This window comes from Mesoplodon bidens (assembly GCF_964165515.1).
Source record: "Mesoplodon bidens genome assembly, chromosome: 15".
Classification (NCBI taxonomy): domain Eukaryota; kingdom Metazoa; phylum Chordata; class Mammalia; order Artiodactyla; family Ziphiidae; genus Mesoplodon; species Mesoplodon bidens.
This window is the reverse complement of record NC_138171.1, coordinates 50,133,446-50,156,287: the sequence shown is the minus strand read 5'-3', so window position 1 is coordinate 50,156,287 and position 22,842 is coordinate 50,133,446. Positions and strand designations below refer to the sequence as shown.

General features: G+C 49.8%; 1 protein-coding gene across 1 annotated transcript in view; it reads left to right on the top strand.

Annotated features, from left to right (window-relative positions):
• Positions 1-20,624, top strand: part of VWA3A (von Willebrand factor A domain containing 3A) — a 50,178-nt gene extending 29,554 nt beyond the window's left edge. The window contains 17 exon segments of the mRNA XM_081256441.1: positions 1,563-1,637; positions 1,876-2,020; positions 2,465-2,660; positions 5,001-5,071; positions 7,788-7,940; positions 9,825-9,915; positions 10,589-10,699; positions 11,251-11,348; positions 12,169-12,306; positions 13,258-13,366; positions 16,158-16,302; positions 16,772-16,916; positions 17,331-17,482; positions 18,389-18,512; positions 19,958-20,055; positions 20,244-20,309; positions 20,524-20,624. Coding sequence (XP_081112567.1) covers positions 1,563-1,637; positions 1,876-2,020; positions 2,465-2,660; positions 5,001-5,071; positions 7,788-7,940; positions 9,825-9,915; positions 10,589-10,699; positions 11,251-11,348; positions 12,169-12,306; positions 13,258-13,366; positions 16,158-16,302; positions 16,772-16,916; positions 17,331-17,482; positions 18,389-18,512; positions 19,958-20,055; positions 20,244-20,295 — 1,903 coding nt within the window. The 3' untranslated portion in view covers positions 20,296-20,309; positions 20,524-20,624.
• The last annotated feature ends 2,218 nt before the right edge of the window (positions 20,625-22,842 follow it).

Here is a 22,842-nt window from a genome sequence, read left to right as displayed (position 1 = left end):
TATAGTTCACCATGCTAGACAGTAGGTCCTTGTTGATTATCTATTTTATATATAGTAGTGTGTATCTGTTAATCTCAAACTCCTAATTTATTGTGTGTCAACCTTGCGCAGGGACCATGCTAATTTTCTTGGTATCGTTCCAATTTTAGTATATGTGCTGCTGAAGCAAGCACTAAATCTTTTAAGTGTATGTTCTTTGTTCCTTCAATTAAGCCTTTCAGTGCAGAGTTCTAATGGTTGGCAAACCTGGAAAAAAGCAAGAGGAAATTGGTAAAATAATCCTGACAATAGAATTCTATTCTACTGAATAGAATAGAATATGCAACTATGCATATTCTAGGCAACTATTCAAAAGAATGTGGGAGATTTACGTGAACGCATTCAGGAAAAGTCCTCAATAAGTCCAAATGAAAGGAAACAAATAGTATAGGTTATGTAATTCCACTTCTGTAAATATATATTTACTTACACATTTTTTAAAAATATGTATTTATTTATTTGGCTGTGCCGGCTCTTAGTTGCAGCCCGCGGGATCTTTTAGTTGTGGCACGCAGGATCTAGTTCCCTGACCAGGGATCGAACCCGGGCCCCCTGCACTGGGAGCATGGAGTCTTAACCACTGGACCACCAGGGAAGTCCTACACATTTTTTTTTTTAATCCAAAAGAATATAGAACAAAGAGTTAACAGAAATTGGCGGGGGGGGGGATAAAGTTGGAGGAATTTTCACTCTTTGTATATTGTTAGAATTTTTATCCAACTGTAATAGAGATATTTCCATGGGAGGGGGAAAGGAAGTCCTTGTTAATATTTATCAGAAAACCGGGGAGGAAGCTTGTCTGCAGGGGGTTGAGAAGTAGAAGATGAGGAGGACGTGGTAACACTGTTTTTCTAGGGAGCGTGTCTGTGGGGGGAAGAGGAAAGAGAGAGAAGTAGCTGGTAGACGAAGAAGTTATATTTAAGAGAGGCGATGGGGAAGACGGAAGTAGACGCTGGGCATGTGTGTGGGAGAGAGGTCACTGTGGGACAAGGTCTCAGAAGAGATTGGTGGTGGTGAAGTCAAGAGCCCAGGTGGAGGAGTTGCTCTTGAACCAGAGACAAAACATCTGTTCCTTGATAAAGAGGATAAATCCTCTTCTCAAAGATTTAAGTTCTGTCTCATAGGGAAAATGAGCTGATACATATACAAAAGAAAAGCTATAGTGCAGATGGAGAGTGGAAAATGTGTTGTGAGGATGAATCAGAGCTAAAAAGGGAGGAACGACTCCTTCCCTGGGGGGTGAGGAAGTTCACACAGAGAAGGGAGTGCCCCTTATTCAGGAGGGAAGTCTGGCCAAACTGGTGCTGGCTGTGTCTCCACTGAGGGCACAGCACTGCTCCCACCGTGAATGTGCTGAGACATGTCATGACCAGCAAGGAGATCTTGTGGCTGGCCCAGGCCAGTGGCATCCTAACATTTTGGGGGTGTCATCAAAATCTTGCCCCTTAAAATCCTGGGGAGCCCAAAGAGCTGGGGCATGTATTTCCCCCCTAAGAACAAGCCCTCTTTCCTTTTTTTCCAAGGTTTGGAAGCACCATTGAAAGCTGGAGGCCCGAGATGGTTGCCGCGAGCCACAGCAACTTACAAAGCGCCTGGCGGTAGGTGACCTGCTGGGTCTGACGTCAGCCTCCCCTGTGCTATTATTATTTTCTGGCCCCCCTCCCCCAGAAAGTAGCTCTCTCTAGAATCTTTGCCATCCAAGGGACTCAGGCATGACTCAGGAAACAACCGCCTTCCATTCCCCGCCCTCCCCCTCAGCATGGCCCTCCCCCTCAGCATGGCCCTCCCTCTCAGAGTGGCCCTCCCTCTCAGCATGGCCCTCCCTGCACCCCCCAGGTGGGTCCTGAGCCTGCAGTGTCAAGGCAGCAGGAACGTCCTCAGCACCCTGCGGAAGACTGTGGAAGTGGACTTCAAGGACAAAGACAAACAGCAATCACAGGGCATCTACCTGTTCACCAGGGGCATCCCTGACCAGGACATGGTGGGTAGGCCACGTCCTGGGCATCCCTTATCCTTCACGACCCCACATCTTCTGCTAGGTAGACGCCTAGCAACTGGTTTCTCCAGCATGATTTTCCAGTCTGGACTTTATCGTGCCGAAGAATCACCTGGGGATGTTGTTCAAATGCAGATATTGTTAGACCTGGTTCCGAAGGGGCCTGAGAGTCTGCATCTCTAACAAGCTTCCACGGGATGTCGAGGATGCTGGTCTAGGATCTCAGGCCCAGCGCCCCGGCCAGGCCCTATTAAGATAGTAAGAGAAATGGTGACCCAGAGGCTCTTTCACCTTTCCATTCTCAGTGACACATACTTACTAGACCAGGTACACAGTAGGTCCTCAAGAAAGCAATTAGGCTGAACTGACCCGAGATCAGCGGCTTGGAGAGCCCTCAGCTGTGGGCCCCTCCTCCCTGTCTCCCCACAGGCCATGCTCAGCGCCTACGTGGCCGAGGCCCGTGTGGGCTGTGACTTGCAGCTGAACGTGTGTCTCTTCTACGTGGGCGAACCACAGATGGACACCACGCCTCCTGCCTGCTATGCCAGCCGCAGTGACATGGCCGCCACCTACCGGGAGGTCACCCGGGCTGCTGGGGGCCGCTTCCACTGGTTTGGAGACACAGGTGCGTAAGAGTTGGCTGAACTCTCCACATCTTTCTTTCCAGACAGTTGTCTCAGTGCCAGTATAGCTCCCTATGCTATAGACATATTCCAGGAAAGCGGCATGTGAAAATCACATTTGCAAATGTAAAATTACTGTTCTGGAGATGGATGGTGGTGATGGCTGCACGGCAGTGTAAATGTACTTAATGTTGCTGAACTGTACACTTAAAAATGGTTACAATGGTACATTGTATGTTATGTATATCTTCCCATAATTGTTTTAAAGTGAAAAAGAAAAAAAGTAAAACTACTTAAAAATATTTTAGAATGTCGGGGCTGGAAGGGGCCCTAAAGGTCCCTTAGTTTAGCGTTTCTCAAAAGGTGATATGTTCGCAGCAGGTGGTTGGCAAGATAGCTGTACATGGAGCACAAAGCAACAATTTTTTGTCATAGCTGTAGGAGATCAGAATATGCCACCTCAATATGTGCTACTTTGGCATAAGGATTATTTTGAGCTGAAGACAATTAAAAAATAGCCGATGCCAAAAAACCTCTCTGCTTCCCCTTCCCCCATTTGCCTAAAAGTAGGACATAAATTTCTATGTCCTGCTTCTGTGCCAGGAGGAGAAGGATGACTCTTAGACTCTTAAGCTCTGGTTGGCAGCTCTGGGCTCTTCCCAGCACCAAGAGGGATCTATGTAACAACCCTCACCTAAAAAACCCTTGTCTCCCATTAGTTCCCCCCAAATATTTACCTTCCCACAGTTTGCCGGCCCTCAAAGCCAAACCCCATTTCCTTTGTCTTGTCATTTCTATTGTTCTTCTTTAAGATGCTACAGAAGCCCCAAGTTCCAACCACTCCCTCTGAGTAACTCATCGTTGAGTTTCTCCCCCATGTATGCACACCGCATGCATTAATAAACTCTATTTTTCTCTTGTTAATCTGTCTTTTGTCAGTTTGATTTCCAAGGCCCCAGCTGGAGAATCTAGGAGGGTAGAGGAAAATTTTTTCCCGTCCTCTAAATGGTTATATGATTGTTTTAATATTTCATTGAAAAAATGCTAACATTCGTTGTCAGCAGTGACATAAATTTTCTCTTTAAAATATGCTTTTAAAGGGTGTTAACTAGACTTTTATGGTGATCATTTCACAATATACACAAATATCAAATCATTATGTTGTACACCTGAAAGTAATATAATGTTATATGTCAGTTATATCTCAATTTTGTATATGTGTGTACTTTTTTTTTTTTTTTTTTGCGTTACGCGGGCCTCTCACTGTTGTGGCCTCTCCCGTTGCGGAGCACAGGCTCCGGATGCGCAGGCCCAGCGGCCATGGCTCACGGGCCCAGACGCTCCGCGGCATGTGGGATCCTCCCGGACCGGGGCACGAACCCGTGTCCCCTGCATCGGCAGGCGGACTCTCAACCACTGCGCCACCGGGGAAGCCCTGTATGTGTGTGTACTTTTAAGTAAAGAAAGTGAATTGATTAAAAATATATGTTAAGTAAATTATGGTTTAGATGATATGCAGACAAGGCAAAATTGTGACGTGATTCAGGAGGGACCTAAGCTTGGGACATGCTAGCGCATTCTGACCTCTCTGATTTATGGATGAAGAAATGACTCCCAAGAACATGAGGTGCCTGTGGATACAGAATTAGTGGCATAGCCAGGGGTGGAACTCAAGAAAAGTGCTAGGCATATACATTTAAGTTATTATTGTTGATTATTATTAATAATAGCAAACATTTATAGAATAGCTATTATATGCCAGACACGGTTTTAAGTGTTTTACATATGTTGTGATTCATTCCTCACAATAACCCTATGAAGTGTGTTATTACTATTATCCCCATGTTACAGATAGGGAAGCTGAGACACAGAACCCAAAGCATAGATGTAGTAAGTAGTAGAACCAGGATTTGAACCCAGAGTCTGTCTTGTTAGTCATTATACTCTAGTCCCTCTCAAATGAGTCATATTTGAGATATTACTACAGACATTATTCACTACAGACATTAGCTACTTTAATTAACCCCAAGGTGGATCTTTCTATTTACTGGAGGAGCAGGACCTTTCCCCTGACCTACACTTCCTGTGGGTGAGAGCTCTTGGCTGGGTGCCAGGCTGCTGGGTCCCAAGGCCGACCCTGGTCTTGGTATCCTCACTGTACCCGTCCATCCCCTTTACCACCAGAAAGTATGGAGGGGGGCTAGTCAGCTAAGCCCATTAAGACCCCACCCTGCCCCTTAGGCTGAGGTCACCTCCACATGGCCCACGTGTTTACAGATGTGGACACTTGCCAGAATCTCCATCCCTTCCCCACGATTGATCATGACGTGCTTTGTTTCCAGGTATTTACGAAAGCGATGATATCAGTGCCATCACGTCTGAGATGGAAAAGGCTCTCAACTACTCCCAAAAGGTATGCCTTAGGTGTGGGGCAAATTACTGCACTGGCTTCTGTATTAGAGTCCTGGGGCTGCCATATAAAGTACCACAAACTGGGTGGCTTAAAACAGCAGACATTTATTCCCTCACAGTCCAAGAGGCTAGAGTCTGAAATCAAGGTATCAAGAGGGCCGTGTCCCCACCGAAGGCTCTGGGTAGAATTCCTCTTTACCTCTTCCTAGCTTCTGGTGATGGTTGATGTTAAAGAAATGAAATTGCACTGGACACTTGTTAAAAACGGCAAGGAAGACATTATTCAAGACAACTGCAATCGGGGAGAGAGATTGAACTCAACTCCGATTATACAGCAAAGATAGCTGGGCATTTATAGCCAATGAGCAGAGTGAGAGGGTCAGTGGATGGAAAATTACTAAGATGAAGTTGACTAGATATCGAGGGTAGGGGGATTCTTGCTAAACAGGCTCAACAGGATTCTTTGCTAAAACTGGGTTTGGCAGGCCAAAGTCAAAGCCCAGTCAAGAAAAGGGCTCAGAGGAACATGACTAAAGTTTGGTCAAGGAGGGAGTCCTTGGCACCAGCAATCCTTGCCTTTCCTTGGCTTGTGGCAGCAGAACCCCAATCTCTGCTTCCATCTCCGCATGGCTCTCCTCCCTCTGTGTGTGTGTCTGTGTCTCTTCTCCTCTTATAAGGACACCAACTGTATTGGATTAAGGGCCCACCCTCCCAGTACAACCTCATTAACTTACATCTTAATTACATCTACAAAGGCCCTGTTTCCAAGTAAGGTCATGTTTATGGGTACAGGGGAACTTCAACATGTCTTTTTGGGGGACACGACTCATCCCACATCAGTTTTCCACCTTTGTGCTGGTCCACAGACACCAAAGGCTTCCAATGAAATGTGAGAGTGTCCTGTAAGTCACTGGTTTCAGGTCCGTGTGCTCTACATCCTGGCCTGTACATTCTTGAACACATCAATCTCATTCCTAAACTCAAGGCCTTTGTACCTGCTACTTCCTTCACCAACTGTTCCCCTGCCAGGTCATCCATGGATTGCTCCTTACGATTCAAGTTTCACTAAAATGTTACCTCCTCAGAGAGGGAGTTGAACAGTTCAAGGTGAGACGAGAGCGGGACCAGATGGCATCGGGAACAATGAGAATGGAAATAAGGGAACACATATGAGAACATGTCTTTAAGGAAGAATTGACCAAACATGTGGCTGATTGAATGAATGGGGTGAGGAAGAAGAAGAAATCCCAGGATGACTTCCAAGTTCCCTGCGGCAGGACCTGGTAGACAGTGGTGCCATTGACCCAGAGAGAGAAAACAGGTGGGGATTCAGGGAGGTGGGCCTAGAACAAAGGTGAGTTTGTGGGGCCTCTGAGATAATAAGTGGGGGCATCCTTCAGGCAGGTGGATAAAAATGAGGCCTGGACATAGAGGTGTGGGGCAGTTCAAGCCATGAGGATGGACAGAGAACACGTAGGTGGATGTGACTCACATTTCAAATATGACCATTGTCAGGACTGCCCGTCTCCCCAACTACATGGTGAGCTCTTGGGAGGGCAGGGCCATAGATTGGCAAACCTGCAGCTCCCCTAGACGTGCCAGAGCTGTCCTCCCAGAAAGGGCCCCTCTTTGGTGCTTTATTAAACTGCTTCTCAGGTGCATTAGTCCTGCTCCCTCATCTGATAAACTCATTCACAAGGTGTTAATGGGCACTAATGGTTTAATCCACCCTTCTTATGATGTTAGCTACATTTGAGTGGTGTCTTCTAGTGCCTTGACTGAGAATAATTATTGAAGAATCTTTCAGGCAGTTGAGAAATATATAGGCAAAGGAACGAAGTATCACACCACTATTCTGCCAGCATCCAGGGTCGGCCCTGGGCACGTGGTGAGCTGACCACCTTATGTGGCTGCTGGGTCCACATGTGGAGAGAACACTGGCTTTGGAACAAGGCCTGCCTGGGATTGAATGGATGATCTTCTACTTACTCACAGTATGGCCTTGGACAAGTCCTTTAAATTCATAAGCTTTGGTTTCCTCACCTGTAAAATGGGGATAAGATAGCACTTGCCCTGCCAGTGTAGTTGCATGTCTTGTTGGCAAGGAGGTTTGAGATGCCCAGGCAGTAACTAGCCCAGTGCCTGATGCATCCCAGGCCCTCCATACATGGTACTTATTATTATTATTATTTTGGCTGCATTGGGTTTTTGCTGCTGCACGCGGGCTTTCTCTAGTTGCAGCGAGCGGGGTCTACTCTCCGTTGCGGTGCACGGGCTTCTCATTGCGGTGGCTTCTCTTGTTGCAGAGCATGGTCTCCAGGCACGCGGGCCTTAGCAGTTGTGGCCCGCAGGCTCAGCAGCTGTGGCCCGCAGGCTCAGCAGCTGTGGCGCACGGGCCCAGTTGCTCCTCGGCATGTGGGATCTTCCCGGACTAGGGCTCGAACCCGTGTCCCCTGAATTGGCAGGCAGACTCCCAACCACTGCGCCACCAGGGAAGTCCCATGGTACTTATTATTAATAGGCCTGATCCACAGTGCTCTTGGCCCCAGGCAGCACTCTAGGGACGGAAAGAGGAGTACAGGGGCCCCAGGGGCCCCAGCGCTTCCTGCTGTGTGTGTGTGTGTGTGTGTGTGTGTGTGTGCGCGCGCACGTGCGCCAGTGCCCTGCGTGGAGACACGCTGGCTCGGGTGCTGCTGACGCTCCCAATCCCCCTGCAGTGTGCCTTACTCGTGTCCTCTCTGAAGAACCAGTCTGGAAAACAACGGGAAAGTGCAGCCCTCCTGAGAGAAAAGCCGAAGATGCTCAAGCTGAGATGTCAGCCTGGGAAGTTCGGTCCCTCCAAGCCCACAGCACCCTCTGTGGCCAGAATGGTTTGACTCCCCTCTGTAATAACACACAAGGTATTTTGTTTCTGCCTTGTCTCCTGGTCTTTCTTAGATCTTGAAGTGGCCTGGGCCAGGCCCCCAGACCCCAGGGCCAGCGGAGGTGGGAGCAGGGTCCTCAGTGGTCAGTGTCCTGGCCTCCAGGGGGAGGGGACCCCCGGGGGGCCTGCTTCTCAGCTCTGGCCACCCCTCCACCCCACCTTTGGCTCTGCCTGGCTGTCCCAGCTTTGCGGTACCAAGGGCTCCACAGACTCGGCACCCTCCATTACACATGCTGGTTGTAAGGCAAGAGGGCTTGTCCAGGAGGGTCTCTCGGGGCAAAGGAATTAGTGGCTTGGGGCGTCTAATGGGTCCTTTCTGCTGCTGCCCAAGGCTTTCGGGGGCCTGATAGGAGCCTGAGGGTGGACCTGGGCCTGCCCGGGGCTGATCCCCATTCACAGCCTGTCAGATCTGTCCCGCATAAAATACCCACCTCGGCAATCAGAAGGGGCCTCTAGAGGTGTGTCTGGGGGGAGACCCCAGACTCCACAGCACTTGTGAGCAGAAGGGCAGTGAGATCTGCGAGCGCTTCAGCATTTCACCAACTGACAGGCCCTTGTGAACACAGCGCACTTTCAGAATGAAGAAATCCACCCAAACCGTGTGCAGCTAACTCCCTTCCCGGGGTCAGCACTTTCGAGCGGTTCTGTCCCCATGGGCACTGCCCTCATGCACAGAACTCCACCAGGTTTTGGGCGCCGGCCCAGAGACATCACGCCTTCCCGTCTTCCTAGATTCTGAGGTGAAACCCCGCGGTCTCGGAGTCCGCCTTGGGCCTTCAGTGGTTCCCGAGCTGGATCGGTTACAAGGGGGCTTGGGCTACGCCAGGGCCTCTGGCAGGCCTCCTGAAATGCAGGTGTGGGAAGCTGGGCTGCTGGCGGGTGGCTCTCTGGGATGGCAGCTCTGGACGTTTTTCACAGCCGCCATCCAGAGGTCTCCTCCACTGGTCCAGGCCCTGGGTGACTTTGTTTAACCATCACCACGTTCCGGTTGTGCCCGGTAATGAAGGAACCCCTTCCTTAAAACCGAGGTGCCCAATAGGGCACAGAAGTTACCTGGGTGGTTGCTTGTCATGCTGGAGGCCCAGAAATCCCAGTCCAGTAGGAAGAGGGGCAGGTAACTGGTGAAGAAAGCTCAGGCAAATCCCCACAGTTGTCCTAGCAGGCCCTCTCTCATAGCACACACACTCACACTCACACACACACACATACACATGCGCACATACTCACACACGCATGCACGCTCTCATACCCCCACACTCATGCACACACTCACACATAATGCACACACACACACTCACACATATATGTGCACAAGTGTGCACACATGCATACACACTCTCACACACGCACGTGCACTCTCACACGCACACATAACGCACACCCACGCGCACACTCACACATATACACGCACGTGCACACACTCACACACACACGCACTCGCGTGCATACACACAACACACACCCACGCACACACACTTTCACACACACACTCACAACTCACTCTCCCACATACACACACATGCACACACACTGTCACACACATGCCAACACACTTAGTTGCACACACACATGCACGCACGCACACTCACACTCTCACTCACTCTCTCTCTCACACACACACACACACACACACACACACACACCCTTTTTCACCTCAGACCCCAGAGTCCTCTCTGAATGTGCAACAGGAGATGGGGCGAGCGTGTGAGAAGTCAACTTCCTGAGGCCTTGCCATGCAAAGGTTCCTACTTGACAGATTGAGGCTGGGATGACTGGGGTACTGCCCCCCACAGAGAACAGACCTCTGATGGAAAAGACTGCTGTTTTCTAGAGCATTAAAGATGACCCTGACAGAGAGAAGAGTCCCGCCTTGAAAGCTCTGCTATGGAGGCCACTCAGAGGCAAAGCGGGCGTCCCCCCAGGTAAGGCACCGCCACGGGGGTGGAGGGGTGGACAAGCACGGCTGAGGCATGGATTCGTGATGACAGTAACTAAAGTGATCAGCAATCGTGTGCCAGCCCTTCTGCTAAAATTGTCCCATTTAAAGCTTATAATAATCCATCCTGTATGGCAGGGAATCTATTAGTTCCTCCATTTTACTGATGAAGAAATTCAGGCTCAGAGGGGCTAAGGAGAATGTCCAGTGTCAGCCGGTCATGACAGGGCACCGGTATCTTTATGAAAGTACTCAGCTCATAGAACTTAAGACCATGTGTCTTCTAATGTCAGACGCATAGCAGAGTGGCTCAGAGCAGAGTTCTGGAGTCAGCGAGACCTGGATGGAATCTTTACTCTGCTTCTTATTGACTCTGAGTCCCACTTACCTCATCTGTAAACTGGGGTACTATGAGGATAAAACAAGACAGGCTACGGGAAGCACTTCGCACCAAGCCTGCTAAATATCAGCAGCTCTGGCTTTACTGATCCAGGGGAGGCCAGAGGACCTGGGTAGTCCCAAAGGACCTCAAATCCACCTGGGAGCCCCATTTCAAGGGCAGAGCATAGCTGAAGTTGACTAGTCTCTAAGCCAAGCTGCACAGCTTCACCACATAAACCCTCAAGGCTGCTCCAGCCGACAGGCCAAATGTCCTCTAGCTACAGCCCAGCCAGTGAAAGAAGGGACCACAGATCGGAGGAGGAAGACCAAATCAAGGGACACAGAGACCTCTCTCTCACTGTTCTATACAGAGACAGGGAATAATGTGGGTAAGTTGGAGGCTGCACAGATGTCTGGACAGCCCCCTTCCCCCGTGGGACCTGGAAGGTGATCAGGCCCCAAGGAAAGGAGAAATCTCCCGCAGTCCCGGGACATGGGCAGCAGTGCACCCCAAGCAGGCCTATCCTCAGACCACTCACATCTCCCAGCCCAGGGAAATGAGCTTGCAAAGTCTTGACACAGGCAGGAGAGTGGGAAGAATTGATGTCGGCATCTCCCCAGGTCCCTGGGCGCGGCGCTCCTGCTCTGTGCATGAGGGGCAGTGTCCTCAGACTGATGGGAAGGGAGTGGAGATGAGTCTCCCAGGCCAGCCGGACTGATTGCTGTGAAATGGCACAGGTCCCGGTAGCAACTCATTGACATGTAGAGAAGGAGGACCCCGGCATGCTTCCCCAGATCAGCACAACAGCCTCCCTCCTACCTCTCAGCAAATTGCACCTAAGGAATGTTACAGCTGACTTGATTGACAGAGAAATTGACATGGAAAAGGGAGGCTAGGGTAAGAGAATTGCACAAAGTAACCCTGCTCTGTTTCTCCCAGGCTTCGTGTACAGGAAGTACCCTCAAGGAAGAGGCCTAAGAAGGACTAGCTCTTCTATTGAGCTGCCCAGAAAGGATACAGTGTGCTCCAGCCGGGAGGTATTAAGCTGTCTGCACCAGCACATGCCCCCATGCAATCATTCCTTCCACCAACCATTATTTCTAAGAGGGTGGGTATACTTGGAATTGAGGCCAAACCTGCTTAGAATGACTGTTTAAAGTGTCAGGATAAGGATTCAAGAGAACTACGTGGGAACCTGGGTCTGCCACTTCCTAGCTGGGTGACCTTGGGCAAGTCACTCAGTCTCAATGTCTTCCTTTATAAAATGAAAACAATTGTACCTAATAGGATTGCTGATTAATTGAAGTATATTTTGTGTAAAGTACTTGGTGGCGTCAGATCGTTTTGGAGGCAAGCAGCAGAAATGCCCCTTCTTGTACAGATCCAGAAGATAGAACATCTTTTCTTCCCACAACCGGTCAATAAAAGTCTGAGCTTGGTTCTGACCCTGGGTGCCATGCTCTGATTGCTTTAAACTGAGCCATTCTTGTATCTCTCATTGTAACAAGGAGCCTGAGACTATCCTCATTGGTTTAGAGTCTAAACTTTAGAACAATCAGGGTTTCCATTCAGATTTCATGGGAGAGGGTTGAAATGGAAATTGGGGAGGCAACAGTATCCACCAGACTAGGGAGTAGTAAGTGCTCAATAAATTTTGTTCCCTGCTTCCCGTATTTCTTGTGCATCTCTCCCCAGCACAGGGGCAGGAATCTGAATGTGATGGAGGCTCAGTGAGGACCTGGGAACCCCACATTTCAAATACAAGACAGATTTCAAACATGAGGTTTTAAAAGATGAGTCAATCATTCCATTAAGCCTGAATTACCCAAGATAATAGTTCTTTCCTTTATTCAAAAGTGGGTAGCAAATTATGGACTAAAAAAACTGAAGATGGAGATCTCCAGATACCTCGGTCCCAACTGCACTCATCAAAAGCCAATACAGACGTCGGCATCAGCCAAATACTGCAGTATCTTCCCCAGCATACAGATCAACGTAAGTCAAGATTGGTGTTGTTTTTTTTTCTCCCAGCTCCTGTCTCTTCTCAGGCACAAATGGCTGAGTGTGTTGGGGAAAACTCCACATGAATGTATGCCCCTGGCTTCAATTCCTGCTTCTAAGAACCCCACCCTCCAAAGGGGGACTGCCCTCAAGGAATAGGAGATGCAGAATCCTGTGGGAAGAAAAGTCAGCCCCTCGGAGTGCTTGAGGCTATACTCTAGGGTTAGAGGGGCTCATTGGAGTGGGAATTAGAAACAGCTGCCAAGAATGTAGAGCAGTGGCTGGAATACTCCCTAATAAGAACTCTGTACCCTGATACTGATGATGGTCCCATCAGGATGGCCGGGAACAGCAGTTATGACAGGAGGTGAGGGGGTTCTCTATTTTCTAGTTTTGAGGTAATTTTTTTTTATTGCTTTGACACTGGAACAGGTAAATTTAGTAGAAAATGAAAATCTAATCGTGCTTTTAAAAAAGAGACCCCATTTTCTCTCCTTGCCCTTTGATATGACATTGTCAGCTATAAAGCTAAAAATAGCCACCGAATTCAAAATTATCCACCAGAAAAATTTTATGGGCGTTTAATCATGCTGCCCCCCTCCTCCATCGGAGGTCATCTTTTAGTTTGAAATTTATCGACCTCCCGTCCTACCATTAAGGGTTTTCTATTTAAAATTTAGAGATACTATGTTTTTTCTTATTACAGTGACCACATCTGCCACAAAAATCATCATCCCAATTCCCACACACCTTCCGAGAACTATGCATTTGGTAGTTCAATAAAAGAAAAAAGCTTTTAAACAAACAGACAAAAATGTGTGCTTAACAGTGTTTTGAAAATTGTGAACCACAGTAGACTAAACTATTTTAGGGGGTAATGGGGAGGTGAAGAAATAGCTGACGGGGTTGGGGGGGTGGAATTTTCCTTTGCTTGCCTTAATCCAGGGGATGGTGAGACACGTTCAGTGTACACCCAGGGAAATCGAAGCGTACATCACACACCTGGAGAAGGTGATGCAGTGCTACGTCCGAAGGCTGCAGTGGCTGCTGTCTGGTGAGCCTGCCTGATATCCTGGAGGGCAGAGGAGCATGATGGGCAGCGGGAGGGCCACCCCAGAGACCCCAGGGTCAGTCCTTCCCAGGCTAGGCACTCACAGACTGTCACCCAGGGGCAACATGACTTCTGGGTTCAGAGGTCAGGCAAGGTGCTGGATGAGAGGGCGGTGGAGCACGAGCCAGAGCACCAGGGAGACTCAGGCCTGGTCAGGCCGCTCTGCCAGCTCGTCTCCCACACCTTGCCTCCTGGGTGTGACTGAAGCACTGCTGCCCCTTAGGAGCCTCAATTTAGTATTGATTGGGCCCCACAGAACCAGTCCATGATGGTAGAGATGGGAGGGGCTCCGGACAGAGAAGAAGCCCCTGTTCTCCTTTACAGGGAGCACCAAGGCCTCTCTGGGAGAGGCGAACGGCAGGGCTGGCTGAGGAGAGCCAGGCTCACATCCCAGAGGAGTCTGGGCTGGGGATTAGGAGATGGTCTGAAGCACCAAGTCCAAAAGGCTGGGCAGACAGCTAGGACTGAACCGGAGGCTCAGTTCAGGCTTTGGGGCCTGGAGCGTTCCTGGGACGATAGAGGAAGGATCCCAGGTTGGGCCACTCAGGCGCCTGCACAAATTCATTAGGTCCAGTCCTCTGCAGTAGAACCTGGTATAAACAGTCCTTGGGCTGACGGCTGCTTTCCAAAGCCTCTGGAGCCGTTGGCCAGCTCGGGTGCAGCTGTCAGGTCAGAGGCTGAGGCGGGGCGATGAGGTCATGTGCGTATTCCCAACGCACACTTCCCGCTGGGGAGAGTGTGATGGGCAGCCGCACAGCCGCTCCTTGTGTAGTACGAGTCGTGCCCCCACTTCACATACAGCTACACACCCAACACCATCTAACGCCTCCGAACGTACCCCGGGGATGCTGCACTGAGCCACTCATTCATTATTCAACGAATAAGTGTTGTTCTCCCGCCCCATGCTGGGGAGGTGGTAGGGGAAACACTTCACAGGTTCCCTGAGCTCATGGAACATATGGTCTAGGGGAGACAGTTGTTACCCAAAGGGCAGGGTGTCAAGTGTAAGGAGGAGACAGGCATGGTGCAGTGAGAGAGGGGCAGGGGGCCTGCACAGGGAGATCACGGAGGGCTTCCCGGAGGAGGTGACATTTGAGCTGAGATCTGAAGAATGAATAGACGTCACCCGAGGAAAGAGAGGGAAGACTCTCAGGGCATGACTGAGGTGCTCAGCGGGGGAGGAGGCTGAGTACAAAGACTGAAGGAAGCAGGGTGGCTGAGATTAAAGGGTGCCACCATTCCAGGGAGATGAGGCCATGGCCCAGACTTTATCCTAAGAGCAATGGGAAGCCACTAAAAGGTTTTAAATAAGGGGAAAGTGATGAAGTTAGCATCGGCAACAACCCCTCTGGTTGCTGCGTGGAGTATAAATTGCTGAGGGGACGGAGTGCAATCAGGGGAACCTAGTAGGAATGCAGGGGAAAGATTAGGATAGCTGGGAAGGGTACTGATGATGGAGACGGACAAGAAAAGCAGAGTCAAGCAGAGTTAGGGAGGCGATAACGGCGGGGCTCGGTGGCTTGCAGGGTGTTTCCGCTGTCTGGTTCCCAAGATGGATCAGCTGGCCTTCTGTGGTGGGAGGCCCCTCGACAAGCTGGCTGGCTGTCCCCGCGGAACGCCCCACACACCTCAGGAGGGCTCCCCTCACGTCCTCATGTTGCCATGAGCATTGCCCGAGAACAGCTCAGATGAGTCCTGGAAGATTCCTGGGCAGTGGGTCCAGCCAGCTCAGGCCACCTTTTCCTGGAGACCAGTGGACCCTTTTTGCAGCAGTTTTCCATTTTTTCTACTCCTGCCTCCAGTGAGGTCTGAGGTGTGATTCGGGAATGCTGGACATGCCATCTTCTGCTCTTTGGCTTCCCCCGTGTTACCTCCGTTTAGCCTTGGGGCACCAGAAGGGCTGGGGTTAGCGGTTTCCTTAAAGTGTGGATCAGAGGACCTGGATGTGAATCTCGGCTTCGCTGCCAGGCTGTGTGACCCTGGGCAAGTCACTGGCCCTCTCTGTTTCCCCTTGGGGTAAATCCCAAATCCTTTAACAACCTCTCCAGCTTTCTGTCTGTCCCTCAAGCATGACATGCTCCTCTCTCCCACTCAGAGCCTTTCACAGTCTGTTCTCCCCACACACACCCCCTCTCATCCTTCAGCCATAGCTTGTCTGCTCCCCACCCCACATCCATCAAATTCAGATTCTCCCAAGTATGTACTCCTTAACTTTTTGTCATAACCCTCAGCAGAGTGGTAGGTGTTGGTATAACATCCGTCTCCCTTGCCTGACTGGCAGCTCCGTGAGGTCAGGGACACTCATCTCCACTGCACTTTGCTCAGTGCCAGGCACACAGTGCACGCTCCCTTGATTTCTGTCAACCAATCTACAGACTCCATGCTCTGTAACATCATTTCCAGCCCCACACAATACTGTGACACCACGTAACCCAGTCACTTAACTTTAGGGGTGAGGAAACTCAAGCCCAGGGAAGTTATAATCACTTGGGCGAGTCATCCCAGGCAAAGCCACAGCTGAAAGCTTGACCTCCCAAAGCCCAGTGCACACACCGGCTCTGCCCTTGGACAGTGACCCCTCTAGCAACACCACAGAGGCCGTCTCCCAGTGGGTCCACATCTGATCCATGATCACTCAGGCGATGGGTGTGGCAAGACCTTGGATTTGATAGCTGCAGTGAGGAGAACCACCCTCACTCCCCCACTGCCTCTGCCCCCACCCGCCTCGGAGCAGGGAGCCGCCGACTCTTTGGTGCCATTTTGGAGAGGAAAGTGTGCATCGTGCTGGACACGTCGGGATCCATGGGCCCCTACCTGCAGCAGGTGAAGACAGAGCTCACTCTGCTGATCTGGGAACAGCTGTGGAAGCACTGTGACAGGTAAGAGGCAGGGGTGCTGGTGCACGGGGGTCAGGAGATCCAAGGGATAGTTCCTGAGGCTCCCCTGGCCAAGGTCACTCCCTCCTCAACACTTATAGAGCTCTTTCCCTGTGCCAAGCGCTTTACATGCGTGATGTCATTCAGTCTGCACAACGATCCTATTATTATCCCCATTCTTCAGCAAAGGTAACAAGGGCTTAGAAAGGTTAAATCATTGGCCCAAGATTGCATAACCTGTAAGTGGCTGAAGTGGGCTTTAAATCTTTTTCTGTCTGCATCCAGAATCTTCACTGTGTATGTTCTCATTCTCAGGTGGTCCACAGGGGGCCCAGGGCTTGCTGTAGGGTCTTCAGGGATAGGTGTGAGTCCTCACGGAGGTTACTTCCCCTGAGGTCAATATAGACTGGTGCGTTCTAACCAATCTCTTTCACCTCCTCTCCGCCCCCCACCTCTTCTCCGCTCTCCACAGTTTTAACCTGCTCAACTTTGCAGAGGGCCTACAGCCGTGGCAGGACACTCTGGTGGGGACCACAGACGCAGCCTGTCATGAGGCTATGCAGTGGGTGACCAACCTGCATGCTCAGGGGAGCACCTCGGTCTTGCAAGCATTGCTGGCAAGTTCCACCACCAAGCCCGACCCAGTGGCAAAGCAGAAATACCATCACCCCTATCCTGACACTGCGCCATGCTTTGCAGTTTACAAAGAGCACTTTAGAATTTACTGTTAAATCATTTCATCTTCCCAGCAACCCAGTGAGGATGAGATTCTCGCTGCTCTCACTTTACAGATGAAGACACAGAGGCCCAGAGAGGTTAAGTGACTTGCTTGGGGTTAACCAGCTAGGAAGTGGGCTGAGCTCTTTCTCCTAAACCTCAGCAGCTTCCTGGTCTGTCATAGGCTGAAAGAGGAGGCTCTCAGTCTAATGACAACTCGGTGAGATGCAACCAGACTTGGGGACAGCAGGCCAGTGGTTTCTGAGTCCTGGTTGGCCCCTCTTCTGAGCCAGACAACCTACATGCTCTTTCAGAAAGCTTTCAGTTTTCCTGATGTGGAAGGACTGTACCTCCTGACGGACGGGAAGCCAGACACAAGCTGCAACCTTATCCTCAGTGAAGTCCAAAGACTCAAGGAGAAGAGAGATGTGAAAGTGAACACCGTTTCCCTGAACTGCTCAGACAGGTGGGCGGTGAGGAGTTGTATCCCTTCCCCACGGCCGCGTGTCTGAGGGACAAGGCTGATCCTCACCTCATCCAGGGACTCACGTTAGACGCTGAGCTCTCCTGGGCCCAAGTCCTGTGTGTGAGCAGTTAGGAGGCCCTGGGCAGGCATTGCACCAGAGAGAGCCCCTCTGTGCCCCTGCCCACCCGTCAGCATCCTGACTTTCTCCAGCGTGGAAATGGATTTGCACCGATTCCCACAGTCACACGCTGTGTTCTCCCATTTCGTCTTCCTTGGGGGCACATTTGTGAATATTTAGGGGAAAAAAGGTTAAAGTAGCTATGGTTATTTTTTACTTTTTTTTTGCGGTACACGTGCCTCTCACTGTTGTGGCCTCTCCCATTGCGGAGCACAGGCTCCAGATGCGCAGGCTCAGCGGCCACAGCCCATGGGCCCAGCCGCTCTGTGGCATGTGGGATCTTCCCGGACCGGGGCACGAACCTGTGTCCCCTGCATCGGCAGGCGGACTCTCAACCACTGCGCCACCAGGGAAGCCCGCTATGGTTATTTTTATAGAAGAACATGTGTTAGACGGGAGAGATTCAGCTCCTTCACAACATTCATATTTAATCTCTCTGTCTAAACCGTGAGCTCCGTAAAGGTCACACTGTGTCCCTGCCAGGCCAGACACATAGTAGGCACTGGATAGCTTTGAGGGTGACCCTCATACGGTGAATCCACTTCACACAGCAGTAGCCACTGCCACCCAAATAGCTGGGAGAGTGGGCTTGGTGATGCTGACACAGTCTCAGTGGCACAGACCTCAAGGTCCAAGACCCCTTACCCCACTCATGTGACCTCCCCAGGGGCTGGGGGCTCACAGAGACCTCGGTGGGCCTGGCCCCAGCCCTCTGTTCCTCCCCGCAGGACAGCGGTTAACTTCTTGAGAGGTCTGGCCTCTCTTACTGGGGGCCGCTATCACTGCCCTGTCGGTGAGGACTCGCTCTTCAAAATGCAGGGCCTGCTGACCAGGGACTTCATCGACCAAAGGGTAGGTTGTGGAGCTACTGGGTGAGTTCTGTTGAAACAGCTCAATAAAATGTCAACAGGCATGGCTTTTTCCTCCTGATTGATAAGATCTCTGCTTCTCTTGTAAAACAAAGTATTGACTAAAAAAGGTTGTGTTTCCCTGCTGCTCTCCTTTTAGGCTGCCTCCCCACAAGGTTGGGAAAGAAGCAGGGTTAGGGGCATTATTTAATAGTAGAACAGTTCACATACACTGAGCACTTCCTACATGCTACAGGTTTGTTGCATTATGTAAATTACCTCTTTTAAGCCTTCCAACCATTATTATACCCATTTAACAGATGAATGAACAGGCTCAGCCCGGTTTCAGAATACACCTAAAATCCGAGTAAATGGTAAAGCCAGAGCCCAGACACCCATGCTCCTAAGTTCTGTGCTTTAATTCCTGCATATTTCTGTCTTCCCGCCTTAAATTCATTGAAGCTCAGATATTCAAATGATCTGTTAAAAAATAAATACAGTAAAGTCATAGGTTTTATAATGCATGCAGGATAAGATCTTACAATCTGATAGAAAAATTATGTACATATTCATACCTTCTAGGAATGTGCTGCTGTGAATTACAACGTTTCCAGGCCAGCAAATCATCCAGTAAGACAACCAACCAGAATTCCAGACTTTTTTTCTTTTTTTTGGTGGGGGGGGTAATTAAAGTTTACAGAACATTGCATAATTTTTGAAGTCAATGCTTTGCATGATTTCTTTGAGTAACTGTTTTAGGGGCAAATATTACAAATAATACAGAGATCAGAATAAGTAAAAGTAATGAACATTCACCCATATCCTTATTACACAGGAAAACAAACGACGATATTGGGAAGGTTCTCTGTTTCATACCTTATCAAATCAGATTCTTTGAATAGTTTCTGGGTGCAGAGTGGGACCTTTGCCACTGCTGCTCCCAGGGAGAAGGAACAGTTTCATCTCTTTCTTAGATTCTCTTGCTTATTGTGAGAACTTGTACTTTTAAGGCTAGGCTCTAGAATTTCATTAGTTGACATAAGAAAAAGGCATGTCTGTGGAGCTGTTTTACTAGAAGAAATAGAGAAAGGACTGGATAGGTTTTACTGATTAACAGTGAGATAAGGTGTATATACTACTTCTGTTCTACTGGGCAGAGCTGTGCTGACTTCAGTGGAGTCCAGAGACCCTCTTAGTTTCCACCACCCCCTCCCTACACTGACTCTCAGACATCTAACTGCAAAGTGTCCTCTTTGCAGAATGACTGCCTTGACAGGTGGTGAGCTCCCTGTCCCTGGAAACATGCAAGCTGAGGCCCACAAGATTTCCTGCACTGGGAGGAAGGCTGCTTTGAGTTCACTCTAAAACTTTTCTCCTGAGATTTTGGATTTCCAGGTCCCACCCAGTCATTTAATGGATCTAACTTCATACTCATTCCCCCTTTTCAAGGACTCCATGCTGCCACTATTTGAAGGAGATGATTTAAGGAGATTGGCCCAGGAGATCACCAAGGCCAGAAGCTTCCTCTGGCAGGCCCAGTCCTTCAGGTCTGCCCTTCAAGCAGCCCCTCTCACCTGCCTCGTGACTCCAGCCCACCCAGACCCTGGGCCCCCCTCAGGTCAGTGCTCACTCGGTCATGACACCCTTGCTCCAAGGGCTCCTGCCTTGCTTCTCCCTGCCAGGCCCAGAAATTTGGGCCTCGAGGGTCCATCTTTCTTCGTCTCCTGTTCACTAGGTCCCAACTCCAGAAGAAAAACAACACAGAACCGAAGGTCGCTCCGTCTTAGAAAAGTGTTCTCAGGTAAGGGGAGGGGATGAACTCATCAACTTTTGAGCTCCCGTCAAGGGCCGGGCAGCATGCTCTATTTTGTGGACAGCGGTGACTATGGGGAAGGATCAGAAACAATGATTCCTCTAAATAGAAAGGCCATCCTACAAGGAACCACTCAGCAAATGTTGGCCCAGAGGGAAAGGCGCCCTAGAAAGCTGTAACCCACAGATCAGCATGATTCCAGGCACCAGGACGCCCTGGAAGCTGAGAGAGGAAAGCTGTCTATCCCTGGGTCCACCCCGACGTTCCCGCATTGTCCCCAACACACCCTACACTCCAGTCCCAAGACTGTCACTTGCTGGAAGTCCTGCACTGAGCCCCCTGCTTGGAACATCCTTCTGCCACCCTCTGCCTGGTGACTCCTTCTCGTCCATGAAGGCACAGTGCAAGTGGCATCAACTCCACTGTGAGGATGCCCCTGGGACCCATCAAGAGCTGGGAGATTCCAGTCTTCCCCCCATAGCATCCTGACCACACATCCCTCTTTGTAGAGGTGACACTTAACTACACTTAGCACTCCACATTATGCTTCCTTGCTCCCTTGTCTCTTCTCCTTGACCGTGAGCTCCCTCAGGATGAGGCTGGTGTCCTAACCATCTCTGGGTCCCAAGAATCTGCCACGTGGCAGACACATAGCAAACAGTGAGCATGAAGCTTAGTTGTGAGAGTCCAGCTCTGGAGACCAGCCACATGGGATTGTTTCTGCCCCAGTTCCCTTGCTCTGTGCTTCCCCACCACCCTGATCCACGGGTGCGGCGCAGACTCACCGTCAGCCCATCTTGGAGGAAGAAGAAACAAGTGAGTCTCACCGCCACCCACCGCCCCTGCTCATCTGAACTGAAGTCTGCTCTGGAGCCCAGTCCAGAGCGAATGCTCAGCTCAAGCATGTGAAAATCGGGCTAGACCTGCTGGGCCAGCCCCACTGTGTACATATGAAATGACTGTATCATGAGTTATGTCAGCTGGGGTCATTTCTAATACAGGAAAAATTGCTTTTATTTAATTAATAAGATCAAAGTTACTTTTAAATGGATGTGATCATTGGTGTGTGTGTGTATGTGTCTCTCTCTCTGTGTAAATTTTTGGTGTGATAAAACTTTATTAAAATTCTCGTATCTAGATATATGAAGAACTCCGAATCAATAAGAAAATGATAAACATCCTATTTTTAAAAAATGGACAAAAGGGGCTTCCCTGGTGGCGCAGTGGTTGAGAGTCCGCCTGCCGATGCAGGAGACACGGGTTTGTGCCCCGGTCCGGGAGGATCCTGCGTGCCGTGGAGCTGCTGGGCCTGCGCGTCCGGAGCCTGTGCTCTGCAGCGGGAGAGGCCACAGCTGTGAGAGGCCCACGTACTGCAAAAAAAAAAAAAAAAAAAAAAAAAAAAAGGACAAAAGGCTCAGACAGGTATAAATGAGCAAGAGGTATATGAAAATAGGTGCTCAACAGCCTTAACCATCAGTGAAATGCTAATTAAAACTACAGTGAGAACCACTACACACCCACCAGAGTGGCTAAAAATAAAGACTGGCAATATGAAGATAGGGAGCAGCCGGAACCCTCATGGAGTGGAGGGTTGCTGGAGTGGAGGGCGGAGCGGTGTAACTCGGTGCAACCACGCTGGAAAACTGTCTGGCAAGTTTCACCAAAGTAGAACGTGTGCCTTCTCTCTGCCAGCAATTCCACTCCAAGAGAAATGAGTGTCCACGTTCGACAAAAGACATACACAAGAATGTTTACAGCAACTTTATTCGTAAGAGTCAGAAAATGGAAACTACTTAAATGCCCATCAGTGGTAGAATGGACAAATAACTTGTGATACACCTGTGCAGTGGAATACTACACATTAATTTAAAAGAATGAACTACAGCTATGTTCAACAAGCTGCATCAATTTTATGAGCAATACTGGGCAGAAGAAACCAGACACAAAAGAGTACATACAGTATAATTCCATTTATATGAAGTTCAAGAATAGGCAAAACTATTGTTGGTGACAGAAGTCAGAATAGTGATTACCTTGTGTGTTGGGGCCACAACGGGGCTATACCTTGATCTGGCGGTGGTTACACTGATATATACATAAGTAAAAATTCATCAGATTGTTTAAAAATACAGTTTACTGAGACTTGACAAGCCATGGCTTTGGCCAGGCTCTGTACTGGCCCAGGGAGACAGCAATGATCACAGCCCCTTCCACAGTGGGTCTCAGTCTGGTCACTGTCTTGGACAGCTGCCCTCTGCATCATCTCTATCCACGCCTGTGGTCGCTGTAGTACGTCACTCAGGCTGTCATAACAAAGTACCACAGACTGAGTGGCCAAAATAACACAAGTGTATTGTCTCCAGCTCTGGAGGCTGGAAGTCCGAGATCAAGGTACAGACAGGCCCATGCTCCCTCTGAAGGCACCGGGAAAGGTCTGTTCCAGGCCTCTGTCCTGGCTTCTAGCAGTTCCTTGCTTCTGGCAGCATAAGTCCAATCTTCCCATGATGCTCTCCTTGTGCAC